The sequence below is a fragment of the Chiloscyllium punctatum genome, chromosome 5 (assembly GCF_047496795.1).
Source record: "Chiloscyllium punctatum isolate Juve2018m chromosome 5, sChiPun1.3, whole genome shotgun sequence".
In the NCBI taxonomy this organism is placed as follows: domain Eukaryota; kingdom Metazoa; phylum Chordata; class Chondrichthyes; order Orectolobiformes; family Hemiscylliidae; genus Chiloscyllium; species Chiloscyllium punctatum.
In genome coordinates this window covers 128,541,810-128,556,490 of record NC_092743.1, presented here as the reverse complement: position 1 = coordinate 128,556,490, position 14,681 = coordinate 128,541,810, and the positions used below count along the sequence as shown (strand labels likewise).

The 14,681-nt window shown below is 36.2% G+C and overlaps 1 protein-coding gene across 1 annotated transcript in view; it reads right to left on the bottom strand.

Moving 5' to 3' along the window:
• Nucleotides 1–631: 631 nt before the first annotated feature.
• Nucleotides 632–14,681, bottom strand: part of znf704 (zinc finger protein 704) — a 192,259-nt gene continuing 178,209 nt past the window's right edge. Inside the window, exon 10 of the mRNA XM_072571322.1 lies at nt 632–13,594. Within this exon, the coding sequence (XP_072427423.1) occupies nt 13,483–13,594 (112 nt within the window). The 3' untranslated portion in view covers nt 632–13,482. The remainder of the gene's footprint in view (nt 13,595–14,681) is intronic.

Below are 14,681 nucleotides of genomic sequence, written 5' to 3'. Positions count from 1 at the left end.
TGTGGAGTTTGCACGTTCTCCCCGTGTCTGCGTGGGTTTCCTCCGGGTGCTCCGGTTTCCTCCCACAGTCCAAAGATGTGCAGGTCAGGTGAATTGGCCATGCTAAATTGCCCGTAGTGTGAGGTAAGGGGTAGATGTAGATATAGGGGTATGGGTGGGTTACGCTTCGGCGGGGCGGTGTGGACTTGTTGGGCTGAAGGGCCTGTTTCCACACTGTAAGTAATCTAATCTAATCTTAATACTATTTTATTTAATTTCAGTTTATTCTAATTTGGGTTGTTCGGTAAGTATGAGACGATTGTATCTTGAACAGTAGTAGGCAGTTTATTGTTGCATTACTGTAATACTATTACTACTTCTCTATTTCTGTACTTTCATAACTTTTTGGTTCTTATTGTAAAAGAGTAAAAATTTTTCTATATATATATATAGTGACATTAATGTAACAAAATCAATTAATGTAGTTTATAATATTATAATGTATGAAAGTAAATAAACACTTAACCTTTCATATACATTCCTGTAAGAATACACAGTGCAATGTCAGTCAATATATGAAAAAGGGGGAAAAGATCAATGATTGAATAGTTCACGACGCGCTTTTGTAAAAAGATTCACATGAAACAGTATCTGCATATTATGTATTTTTTATTATATAATACATATTTACAAACACACAATGGTCATTTGTGATTAACCGGAGTACCCAATTGGTTTCTTTTTCCCTGACACTGGATTAGTTAGATTTTTAAAATATAAAGACTGATACATATTTTAAATTCCTAGCATGTGCCGAGGAACATTTTTAATCAGGCCTGGAACATACAAACTTAGACAACAGCAGCTGCAGACAAGTTTGTCAACTCCAGAAACCAGAATGACCAAATTAGATAATTCACCATGTTAGGCAAAAATGACCCAATTAAGAAATCCAAATACTTAAATTTGTCACAAATAATACCTGACTTTTTCTAGCTGTTTTTCCAGCTCCCGTCAATCCTCTACTGTATGAAGAGATTCAAATGTATCAATAGCCTGATTAACTCTTCCAAGAATAAAAAATGCACAATCAGTTTACTACCCTTCCCACCCCCCCAGCAAAATACTGGCCTGGACAGAACTGCTGAACCAGGCCAAGTGAGCCCTAAAATCCCACTGGAATGTACAGTTAGTCTGACACAGACACTGACAACACAGTGGTTTAATCGTCTCCATTATATATGGAAACCATCAATGGTAAAACTAAGTAGAACATCAAACAGTTAAAGCATTTAATATGTACAGTTTGTTAAGAAGTAATACATAAATTTCCCTCAATCAGTTAACAGTCAACATGAACATCACTTAGAAATTTGTGAGTTTGTAACTTCATTGCCAGTGAAAACAGGAGTTGCTATCTTCAGTCTCGGAATGCTAATGTTAAGGTGAAACCTTTATTGGTGGCCATTTTTTTACATGGTGCTTTTTTTCCCCAAAGTACTTTCAATACTTTATCATTATGTATTGGTAATAAAATTAACAATTAATATTGCAACTGCATACTCATTGTTCCAGTGTTTCTCAGATAGAACGAAAACAGCTAAAACGGCCAGCTTCTTTTGCCGAAACTATGGTGGATACCAGAGACGAGTCCCTCAATTCATAAGAAATTCCCATCAAAAGATTTGTTGCAGTTCAACAAGATTTAGTTAGCCCCATTTCCATTCACAATTACTTTCAGGGAAAAAGTGGTGGAAAATGAGAAATAATCGAAGCCAATGAGAGGGTAAAATTGATACTTAAGAAACCTGCTGACTCTCCTCAGAGGCTTGGTGGGGACTCAATGGGCCAAATGGCCTGCATCCACAGTGGAGGAATTCTACTTAGCAGCCTCATGGCCCTGTCATAGAGGATTCTGGGAAGGAAACCCAGTAAAATTTGATGGCATAACATCATCAAAATAGGCAGCCATTTTTAAGCCCACCTCCGACCAGATTGCAGCCACAAAGACTCTTTTTGAGCAATTTAAAGACTTAATTTTGAAACAAGGACAACCTACCTCACTAATATTGAGGTGAACCAATACATAACAACTGAATATTCAATTTGTTCTAGAAGTACACCTTCACCTGAATAGTGCTCAAAACTAAGGGATGTGGTCAATTTTCCCTTTTCTTTCCTCAGATAAACTAAAATCAATTATGCCTTCATCATGACCCTGGCTCAATTAATAGACTAGTAATTGCCCTTGCAATCTTCTTGATTCAGTGCAATTAACCATGCAGCCACCAAATACCCTGTAAATGTGACATCCTTTTTCAGCCTCACCAGCAGAGACTGACAGCCAGTGCTTTTCCTGCACACTGTTAGGTGATGCCTCTTTTCCCTCAGGTTATTAAACTGTGAAATAAATGATCAGATAAGGTGCCTCAAGCTGCTATATCCTTACAGTTGGTGCAGCTAACATTTTAGTTACTTCACAACAAACATTGGCCAGTTAATCCCTTTAATTAAGCCTTATGTACACTTTCAAGTTTGCTTGTTAAGAGTTCTTTGCCACGAACATACAAAGCTGAGCAAGCAGTGATATAAAGATCCAAAATTTTTTAAAAAACTTATGGATGCAGAAATATTTAATGCCACATCTACAAACTGATGTTTTCAAATAGAATTGGCTACCATCTAAAAATGGGTAAATTTCAGAAATATACTGTAATTAACTACTTTGTGTTGCAAAGATGAGATCAACATGCCAGAAATCCCAAAGAAACTAATAATGAATCATGGACAAGGATTCAACTAAATTCATGTAAGCAAAACAACAGCTGCTATTGCTGAAAATAACAGCTGAAAATAATGACACAAAAGAGTGATAATTGCCCAGGAGCAAATGGTTTCAATTGTAAGATTCTAAAATAGGTAGGTGAAGCCATTGCAAATGCACTACAATACTCTTCCAAAACTCCTTTTATCTGAGAACAGTTCCTTTAGATTAGAAAATTGTGCATGTCACTCTATCAGAGTAATGCCAGGAAACCACTGACCAGTTAATCTAACATCTGTTGTCAGTGACCACCTGGAGGCTATAAACCTGGGGTAACAGAACACTTTGAAAACTTTCAGCTGACCAGAGAGAGCCTTTGTATATTTGTAAACATGTTGGTTATGCCTGAATTGACTGATTTAGTTTACTTCAAGAGGTGACAAATGGGTAGAGGAGTATCTGTTGATGTTATTTATCTGGGAGGCATCTGATAAAGTACTTTATAAAAGCATTTGATAAAGTTGAATCCCAAGAAACTGAAGGCAAATTGTTCATCTAGTTAAGAAAATGGCTGAGACATTAGAAATGATAGGTAGGTACTCTAGCTGACTTGATGTGATTGCTGATGTTGCACTAGGATCTGTAATGGGACTTCAACTACTCACAGGACTTCTTAACAACTTAGTAGATGAACCAGAAAGCTCCACATTTAATTTTGCAAAGACTCAAAGATAGATGGCAACGCAAGCAGTACAGATAGAATAGTGAATTTACATATATTTTGCTAGAAAAAGTGAAGACAAACCTGTTCCAAATGAATTATAGGGTAGGTAAGCAAGAGTTCACATTAAATTAAAAATGAAAGAAAATGTGCTTTCTAATTGATGAAAAACTTGGCGGTCTCAAGAGGCTTGGTGTCCCGGTACATAGGTAATTAAAATTCACGAACAGCTATAGAAAATAATCAAACCAGCCAATGGAATGTTGGTCTTTATCGCCAAAAGATTAGGAATACAAGATAGTAGGGGCATATTTCAACTACAACACCCTGGCTAAACAACACCTGGACTACAGTGAGCAGTTCGAGACCCCTCATCTTAAGAGGATATACTGGCTTTGGAAAGAATGAAATCTAAAACTACCAGAATTATACACGGTCTCCAAAAAGTAAAATGCTAGATGGAATTACATAAAATAGGCTTATATACATCAGAATGCATGAAATTAAAGAATGATTTGGTTAAAGTTTTCAAATAATATGGAGAACAACCAGGCTAGATTGAACTAAATTAATTCTTCTAGCTGATGAGTCTAAGGCCAAGGGCACAGTGCAAGAATTAGAGCCTAAACATTTAGAGTGAAAGTTGGATTCATTTCTACATGGAAAGGGAAATAGAAATTTGGAGCTCTCTCCCAAATGGCAATTGTAAATTTTGAAACTGAAATAGATCCTTTTTGTTACCAAAGCTTTTATAGGTTAGGGGAAAAGGGGGTATGTATTAAATATTGAATAGTGGAATCGGTTTGAGGGACTAAATAGTCTACTTGTGTTCCTAAGTTCTCACAGACCCTATTGAGAGAGTTTCTCTTCTTTCAGCGCAGAATCTTGTGCATTTTCAAACTGGGTATTTCCAGGTCCTGACTCCTGCATTGGGTGTCTGGGCACACAATTGGAGGTAGCCAATCATAAGTTGTGTTGCAGGTTCCTGAGGCTGCAGGGCCTATAACTAAAAGAATAGCAGCAGGACGGCAAACCTACAAATGAAAACTTAATTATGTAAATTGGGTGTGTAGCCCCTGCAAGTGATTAGCCACCACAGGGAAAATCACCTGGAGGTGGAAATATGTTGGCCTTCTGATCCAATGTTAATATTTTTGACTTTGTTCTTGTCTCCACCTGAAGTCCAACCCACACCCTGTCCCCTTTCGGGACCCTGGAAATTCTCACCCTGTTAGCACAGGATTGACACACCTTCAAAAGAATTTGGGCTGTTCCTACCTAGCACTGTTTTCAATTTGCTCAGTAATTTTATGGTAATGAGAAAAATTACATTATTATCTACAAAGAAAATAAGTATCCTGAACTGCTAATTACCTGCTCAGAAAGTGTTGCCAAATAAATGAAAACTGCAGACATTTTCTATTGAGAATGAGAGTATGTAGTTACAAGCCTTAGGTTAAATGCACCAATCATTGTTCAATAGTAACAAAATACTTCATATAACACTGCTCCTTATAATAACACTGCTTCTCCATTTTTTCAATCCCCAAAAATGTCAACACAACTGTTTGAGAGAATTGTTTAAAGCCATATAAAGTTTACACCTTAAGCAGATAATGTAGTTACGAGGATGTTTGGCAATCACGCAGATTTGGACAGAGGAATGTTTTACTCATTACTTGTATAATCCGACTGCCGTGTCACAGGCAACATTACAAGATGCATAGCTTACAGTATTTTACATTCAATCAACCATTTTAAAAGAGGAATTCTTGCACATGCAACAACTGCACATTCCAGCTACACCTTTGGTCTTGACACTGGCCATAAAAGACGTTTCAATTGACAAAGTGTTTGAATAAAAAAAAGGACATTGTTTAAAAAGCAGATGAAAACATCAAACTCCAACTGAACTATTTTGCAAAGGATAACCAACAGTGAAATTTAGGACCAATGAATGCCACAAATACAAATCATCTTAGTGGGAAAGGCAAGAACTGCTTGAGAAGGGAAGATGGGGGAAGTGAGGTTAATGAAAATGACAGCAGCCTTGCTGGGCCAAAGTGTCATTTTCTGCTTCCAATATTTTATGCAATTAATTGTGAAGACGATTACAAATTGTAAATTGCGATGTGTAGTTGTAGTGCACTTAAACCTCTTAAAATAACAGACAATGATACCATGCCTGTTCTCCTGAGATAAGTCTTACTATTCCAAACATAAGAACATCGGTTATGGCTTGAAAAAGTTTCTGCCCAACATTTCCTGCCATTTAACAAACCTGTGAAAACAGCAATCCTGAGGTTTTTTTTCCATTTATTTTTCTAACAAGTAATGTTAGTCTACATGTTCGCAAAGACAATGTCCTTTGGTACTAAACAAAAGCCAAGAACTTGAAAAACACTTGGTACAAAAGTTTATAACATTTTACGTAGTTCACTTTTTGTTTAAAAACTATTTTGCCTGTGCTGCCTGTGGTAACTGCAGTTTGTGTTTATCAGCACCAGGGAATCACCTGATGATACTGGTAAGCAGTTATTTCTTCAGATAAAATGTATCAAGTCACTTTTCAGCCAGACAATCAGAAGTCTTGTCTAACAGATGCAAGATAAGTCCACAGTGAGGCAAGTTGGCAAATCTCCACCTCACAGACATCCCAAAATTAATCTGCAGTTTTTTGAGATAACTCATGGGGTAGATGCAAGAAGGATAGAACTTAATTTATAATAAAAACTGAGTTTAATTGAAATGCTTTTCAATAATTTTAAAATTTTGACAAATCCAAACTCTAATCCCAAATGTATGCTAATATATAGAAAGGTTTCAGTGAACTTTAGCATTCCAGTTTGAAATTTTAAAACAATATCTAAGTTGGCCATGGTAGTTTGTTTTAGTGTTCCTCACTTTAATGTTGGGAGTGTCACACCGGGTAAAATCTTACTGATATAAGATTTTTTCTACTGAAAGGTTGAATAAGCTCGGACCTTTTTCTTTGGAGAGAAGGAGGAAGAGAGGAGACCTGATCAAGGTGTACAAAATAATGAGAGGAATACATAAAGTCAATAGCCAAGAGACTTTTCCCCAGGGCGGGATTCACTGGTACGAGAAGTCATAGTTTGAAGATATTAGGAGGAAGGTATAATGGAGATGTCAGAGGTAGGTTCTTTACGCAGAGAGTTGTGAATGCATGGAATGTGTTGTCAGCTGTGGTGGTGGAAACAGAGTCATTGGGGACATTTAACCGACTGCTGGACATGCACATGGATAGCAGTGAGTTGAGGGGTGCGTAGGTTAAGTTACTTTATTTTACATTAGGATTAAATCTCGCCACAACATCATGGGCCAAAGGGCCTGTTCTGTGCTGTACTTTTCTATGTTCTATGTCTGAAAGGAAAGAATGATGAACAAAAAATTATTTTTTCGGAAAAGGTTGTGATATGAGAATAAACTCTGTACTCGGTAATATTTCAATGTTATATTAATTGCTGACATAGCTGCTGGCATCACAATGGAAGAGATCTGGTGACGCACTCAGATGAATAATAATGGTGGGAATGGCAGCAATACAATAGGGACTGGTGAAGCATTACAATTAATTAGTGAGGATATATTATGGATTATTAGGGTAATTAGACTAGGTAATGAGAAAGTGTTCGAAGGAAGGGTCATTGCACCTGAAACGTTAATTCTGATTTCTCTCTACAGATGCTGCCAGACCTGTTGAGCTTTTCCAGACATTTCTGTTTAGTGTAGTGTCGGAATGAGAAGTGAAATGGAGTGAATAATAGCACTGTTTAGAGAAAGTGGGGGATGCTCAGGGGGTGAAGAGAGAAAAAAAGAGTACTGTGTAATGACATTATTTTTATGGTATTAGACTTGAAATGTTTGGATTTGTTTTTACTTTCACCAGAAAGGTGATTAACTCCTTATAATAAATATGCATATTATTTTCATCATATAAAATATAAACAAAGCACATTTATGACAATAGTCTTAGACTATTATAAATTTGGATTTAGGGGATCAAGAACACAGACATTTTTCATTACTAATGGACAGCCACTTGTAACATCTGAAAATGGGTTAAGAATAAAACAATTGCTTGGATATCACTGGAAATTTCCAATGATATCAGACTTTTTGATGTCTTCCAATTTGTTTTTAGAAGTAGTGCTTTAGCCACTTAATATTTTAACATTTACTAGATTCCAAATGCACATTCTTTAAAAGATTGTAATTTAGTGAAACAAGGCTAATTTAGTTTGAAAACATCAAAAACAGAGATATAGTTAGCTGCTTTCCCCAAATCTATAACTTAGAGCAAGATATATATTAGAAAGGGATGGTTTAGGTTTTGAGAGAAAGAAGAAGACTGTTGACATATAATTCTGTGTAAGTGACGTGACCTGAGTATCCATGGAAACTAACATTTCCATTTCTTCCATGGCTCCGTGTTTTCTATAAACCTTTTGGAGTTTTCACAACTTTAGCAAAATAGCACTATGCATCATAAAGCAACCTTTGGAACATAATAACGTGAAACAATAATTAGACAGCTAGTTCTGATTGGGTAGTCTGAATACATAGCTATAACTCTGAGTCAAATTTACTACCAAGGAATCAACCGTATTCTCCAGAGAGACTAGATTAGATTACATTACATTACATCACAGTGTGGAAACAGGCCCTTCGGCCCAACAAGTCCACACCGACCCGCCGAAGCGCAACCCACCCATACCCCTACATTTATCCCTTACCTAACACTACGGGCAATTTAGCATGGCCAATTCACCTGACCTGCACATCTTTGGACTGTGGGAGGAAACCGGAGCACCCGGAGGAAACCCACGCAGACACGGGGAGAACGTGCAAACTCCACACAGTCAGTTGCCTGAGGCGGGAATTGAACCCGCATCTCTGGCGCTGTGAGGCAGCAGTGCTAACCACTGTGCCACCCACCAAACTATCTTGCAGTGGGGGGGGTATTAGAAATTTATGAGTCAATATTTATTCTTTTAAAAACACCAAAAACTAAAGTATCTACTCAAATTGTAGTTTAACTGTGGAATTCAGTTCCACATAGAGATGGAACAACTGAGGTGAATAGCACAGATGTACTTATGGGGAAGCTAAATATGTAGATGAAGGATAAAGGGATAGAAGGATATGATAATAGGATAAGAGCTAAGTTGGGAGGATATTCATGTTCTGTCAAAACATTGCCATGGACCTGTCCAGTCAAATGGCCAGGTTAATAGCATAAAGTTTATGCACTATTGTGTAAAACGTTTCTTTTTGGCTTGTAGATAATTATTGACACATCTGCTAGACAAGAAAAATAAAAGTATGGCTTTGGTTGATTTTAACATCCTGCAGAATGTAGCACCTTGTACTTTAGATGGTTTCTAGCTCACAGTACAATAGCACAATGTGACTAGACAATGACAAAATGCTGCAGCACCACTGGCTCAACAGAGAATGGGAGCATTCCTGTAATCTAGGGAAACAGATGCCCCTTGGAACTACCAAGCAGGAAAACACGAGGCATGTTCACGATACATTCACAATATGCACTTTATATACACAGACACACACATTATTTATATATATGTAATATATATATAAAATAAAGAAAATGTAGGGATGTGCAAACATCCTGACAATTATTTTTTCCCAAATAAAATTCATCAAACTCTGGAATGTTTAACAAACTTGAGTACTATCTACTTTCTTACGTCCTTAAGTGCATCTTTCAGAAATATTGTCACATTTGGTTTAGCAGTGCAAATAAGGCTGCCAGAATTGACTACAACATGCATATTTAGGAAGTAATGATTCCATCACGTAATTACAAACAACGTCACAATGCACAACATACAATTTAAGGAACCTTCGCCCCCAAATTCTGTGAATTCCATATTTTTAATATATAACTTCTATACTTTATTTTACAAAATATAATTCTTGAACAAATTGTACTTTTCTTATTATTCCAAAATTTTTTATTTAAAAAAATGGGCACTACTGTTGATGGAAAAACATAGTGGTTAAATGACAAGAAACCCTATTAATGGTGTGTAGTTCAAAGCAACTTCACACTTCATTTGTCCTCTGCTGAGTAATGCTGCTGGGTACTGGAAGCTGTACGTATTCCAAACCACTTTTCAAAAATAAACATGGTCAACACCATTGTACCTTGTAAATGAAAACTGGTCTCACAAAAACAAGAATCCATGTTCCAAATATTTCTATGTCAAAGTCTGAAGTTTGAACTCATTATTTTTGCCAGGACTAATTATTTTTTCAGGACTGCATGAATTAATTTTATAAATTTCATGATTCAAAAAGACCTTTAAAATATCTTGTTTAGGGAATCAAATACTTGGAACAAGAAATCCTATCTATATCAAGACATTGGCTGCATTACCATCGCTCAATGAGGAGAATAAATCATAAGCTAAGTAACTCAGCTGAGAATTTTCTTTGGATGTTTTTTTAAATTGGGGTTCTCTCACAAGTCAAGTGCTGGAAAATGGGATTAAAATGGTTAGGTGGTTGTTTTTGACCAGTGTGGACTTCACCTTCAATAATGCATGAAATAGTTCTTTGAGCTATAAAGAGATGAGTTGGAAACATTGACTTTTGGACAGTGAGTAGTAATCTGGGGCAAAAAGGGGAAAAATTGATTTGAAATTGTTGTTTCAAATCAACAATTTGGACAGTCACTGCTAGATGGGTACAGTGGAGTGTTATTGATAAACAGCTGAAGGGTCTTTTTTTTGTGCTGTAGATTCCTACGATGAAGTTACGACAATGGAGACTAGCTCCAGGGAATTTCATGGTCAATACTTTTGAACTGACTAGACTATATGTTTCTCTAAGATAGTATTACCTTGTATGTCAGTAATCCGCCGATATAGGAAAATATATCTATCACATCAGAGTTTCCAAAATTTCAGAATTTATTCAATTTTGTAAAATCTCTGCTGTGTCCACCATAACCATGAAATATAACGGTTACAACCAATGCCTACAACCAGAAAAATTAGAAACGCCCATGATGCTTTCAGTACTCATAAGCACACCTGCAAAGTTGAGGATATATAGAACCTATGTTTGAAGAAATTGGGTAAAGAATAAGAAATGCTGAAAACTGGAAAAGGTTTTGGAGAAATACTTTTACCACTGTTAATCAGAGATATTTGCAGATGGAAAACTTGGTCAGGTGTAACTAGTACACTTGTGATCACTAAAATGTAAAGGAGAGAATGTGGAAAACTCTCAATGAGGAAATAATTAATAAGAGAAATACATATCAGGATAGAGAAAATGTTTTTGAAGGAAATCAAAAATTTGAAAACAGGCAGGGGTAAAAATTAGTAAGTTAATCAGTGCTAGTTAAACAAATCAAAAGAATAACTTTAGATTTGTTAATACAAGGAACAATTACTGAAGTTTCAAGTCATGTATGAAATGAAATGTGAATATTATAGGTTTAACAAGATCTCGAGATTAAATTACTAGTTCAGATATTTCATGAAAATGAACTCTAACGTGCTTAGAAGGTGTGCAGAAATGACGGAAAGCACCATCATAGATAGAAAGAAGATAGGTCCACTTTTTGGTGAGTCCTATCATATTCTCAGTACTTCCTTTATACTTCACCTTCAATAATACATGAAATATGATCACAATAGTTATTTAAGCTATAAAGAGATTAGTTGGGAACATTGACTTTTGGACAGTGAGTCAATTTGAGTAGTAATCTGGAGCAAAAAGGGGAGAAATTTGATTTGAAATTGTTGTTTCAAATCAACAATTTGGATAGTCACTGTTGGGTAGGTACAGTGGAGTGTTATTGATATACACTCCTGCATCTGCATTCCTTATTTCAACTATATTAAACTGAGAGGATGTATAGAGGTCAGTTTATCTATTACTGCCAGTTTTCAAATATGGCCAAAATGAAATAAATGCACCAATTTAACACATGACAGACTCATACTTGATTCAGCCAGAAGTAAAGAGCAATGGACTGGTGACAAGACCAATTAAATGAGAGTCCCAACAGTGGGCCTCAATGATAGGTATAAGATAAATAATGTTTTTGGGCCCCAACATTCTTCTCAATGTTCCTTGAGCAGCCATTTTTCTTTTTGAAGAAGAATCTCTAGTCTCCATTGTCCCTTATGCAGAATCTCCATTGTTAATATTGTCTCTATCTTTTCTGGAGGTACATAGATTAGAAACTTTGAATGCAATCCAATTAATAAAGGGTTAACATTATCTTCTATAACCATTTTATTTTCATATTCATATTTGAATTTGCTACAATAAATGCAGAGAGGTTTCAATGATTAGCCAGCAATGACTCCTAAACAGGCCTTCCCATTTTTGAAAATAGTTTTACTTTAAAGTATATATTTTAGGAGAAACACACACTACATTAGGCTTACCATCACTGACTGTTATTTTAAAGCCCAATGTCCAAGTGTTTCAAAATTATCTGAATAGCTGCTCCTGTGTATGATTTGCTTTCACATAAGGTAGTATAATCAGGTGGGAAATTTTGCTCATGGCATTATCTCAGTTTACAAAGAAACCCGTTGAACTACCTAGAATTTACTGTATTGGCAGCTTTATCTAGCTGGACATAGTGAAATGTGGATTGTACGAAATGCAGTTTAGTAAGACCCTGCTTTCAGCTGTTCTTTAAGCTAATTATCATACTATTTGGTTTGAAAAAATTGCTGTGAACACTCTTACACAATCAGTATACTAATAGTGAATGGCATCGTTTCTCTGAGCAGCTTTATTATCTCAGGGAAATGATAACACTTTCAGGGTAATTTTCACCATCATTGTCCTGATAATAGTCTAATGAGTTACCCAAGTATTGTAGAATCTATCTGATTTTCATTCCATTGATTTCACGCAAGCTCAATTGTTAGTAGCCAATCCACTTTTTGCATTTACTGCCTAGCTGGTAACAGTGAACAATCCCTTTGATTAATTGTACATTAGGCATAGCAACACATAATTTCTAGCACTGAGAATGTGTTTCTGATTAACTGACAAAATCATTATTGGAGTAAATTTATAAGTTTGTACCGAACTGCAGCCAAAAAGACATTTTAAAAAAGCACTGCTGTTCTTAATGTACCCCAGTGTTAATATCGAACAAAACTGGCATCAATTCACTTGCACTGTCTTCATTCATTGATCCAGCTTAATGCACATCCCTAAAGAGTTCACTAGCTTTTAATGCAAAACTATGTAGCTATTTGTTATCTTGCTTTTCTAAGAAACATAAATTCCTGCTGAGCCTGGCTTGTGCTCCATGGTGTCTTATTAAAGTTGCAAAACAATCAATTTTGCTTTCTTGGAAGTTTATCATGGGTCTGCAAAGAAATAATTTCACTCACTTTTCATGTGACCCTGATTTTATATCTCCTTCAACATTCAAGAAAATAAGACACATATTGCAATGTCACCAACAGAACGCAATATTCCCATTAGTGATTTTGCTGTAGTTTAAAAGTAAATGCGAGTAAAAAGCTTAAAAAATAGCTTATACCGCTCAGAAGAACATTGAAATTACACCAGAAAGATAAACCACATGTGTTTCATAACAGAGTTCCTTGTGTTGACACGCTGGTCACAAGTATTAGGTTTCCTGAGAAACCTCCAAGAATAAGGTATAAAATTGGAACACAATATACTTCTACTCCCTGTCAGGAATGTTTCAAACTGATGTACAAACATTTGCTTCAGAATTTCTTCATCATTCTGTTCCAGCTGCTCATAGAAAGAGATCTCTTTGTAATACACTATTTATCACTGACATTGGAACCGTCTGTTTGCTGCTTGGTTCCACACAGGATTCTTTTAAGTGCATCTTGTTGAATGTAAGTGTTGTTGCTACACTTATAAATTTATTTAGAAAAAGTTAAGTGCTTCAAAACATTACATAATAGCTGCCTAAAGAATCTTCTTACAGGCCTTTTGCAACATTTCTCTAATCAATAAACCTCTGGCAAGCTTTCTTCCAACGGCACGCAGTACACCACATATCTCGGTTTTCCATGCCATACACTTTCCGACATTTCTTTCCTTCCCCACGAGTTTTCCTAGGAGTGAAGTAAACAAATTAGTGTTGGACATTTTGATGGTCTAAAGAGTGTCTGTCCTCTTAGAGTCCTTCTCAAATGACATATGTGTGAATGAATAACCACAAATGTAGTTACCAGCTGGTTAAACAAGTTGAATCCTGAATTCACACATTTCAAAAATTCATGTCATGCAATCTAGTTTGCAGAGCTCACTTAGTTGCTGGATGGCTGGTTTGCAATGGAGTGTGACACCAACAGTATAGGTTCAAAGACCACACCGGCTGAGGTTATCATGAAGGACTCTGCTCTTGCCTGAGGTGTGGTGACACTCAGGTCAAACCACCACAGCCATCTCTCTATAATGAGAGATCAACCCGAGAGTCTGGCATAACTATGATGACTTTACCTTACTGAGAGAAAACAAATCTGTGGTTCATTTATCAATAAAAGACAAAATTCATCTAATTTAAGAGTCAAACAGCATGGAAACAGATTATTCAGTCCAACTTGTCCATGCTGACCAAGTTTCCCAAATTCAACAAGTCCCATTTGCCTGCATTTGGCCCATATCCCTCTAAACCCTTCCTATTCATACACCTATCTTTTAAATGTTGCAACTATACCTGCATCTACCACTTTCTTGGCAGTTAATTCCACATACGAACCACCTTTTGTGTGAAAATGTTGCCCTTCAGGTTCCTTTTAAATCTTTCTCCTCTCACCTTAAAATGATACCCCCTAGTTTTGAACTCCCCCACCTTAGGGAAAAAAAACCTTTGCTATTCACCTTAAACTAGGCCTTTTATGACTTTGTGAATCTCTATAAGGTCACTCCGCAACTTCTACACTCCAGTGCAAAAAATCCCAGCCAATCCAGCTGATCCTTATAACTCAAAATCCTCCAGTCCCAGCAACATCCTGGTAAATTTTTCCTGCCCAATTTAATAATATCCTTCCTATATTTAGTTGGTGAAGCTGGAATTAATATGCTTACTTTCATAATATCAATCACAGTACTTCATAAATATGTCATCAGGTAAAGTGCTCTGAGATATTTGATACAATGGTGCACCAAATCAATACAAAGTTATAATGATATAAATAG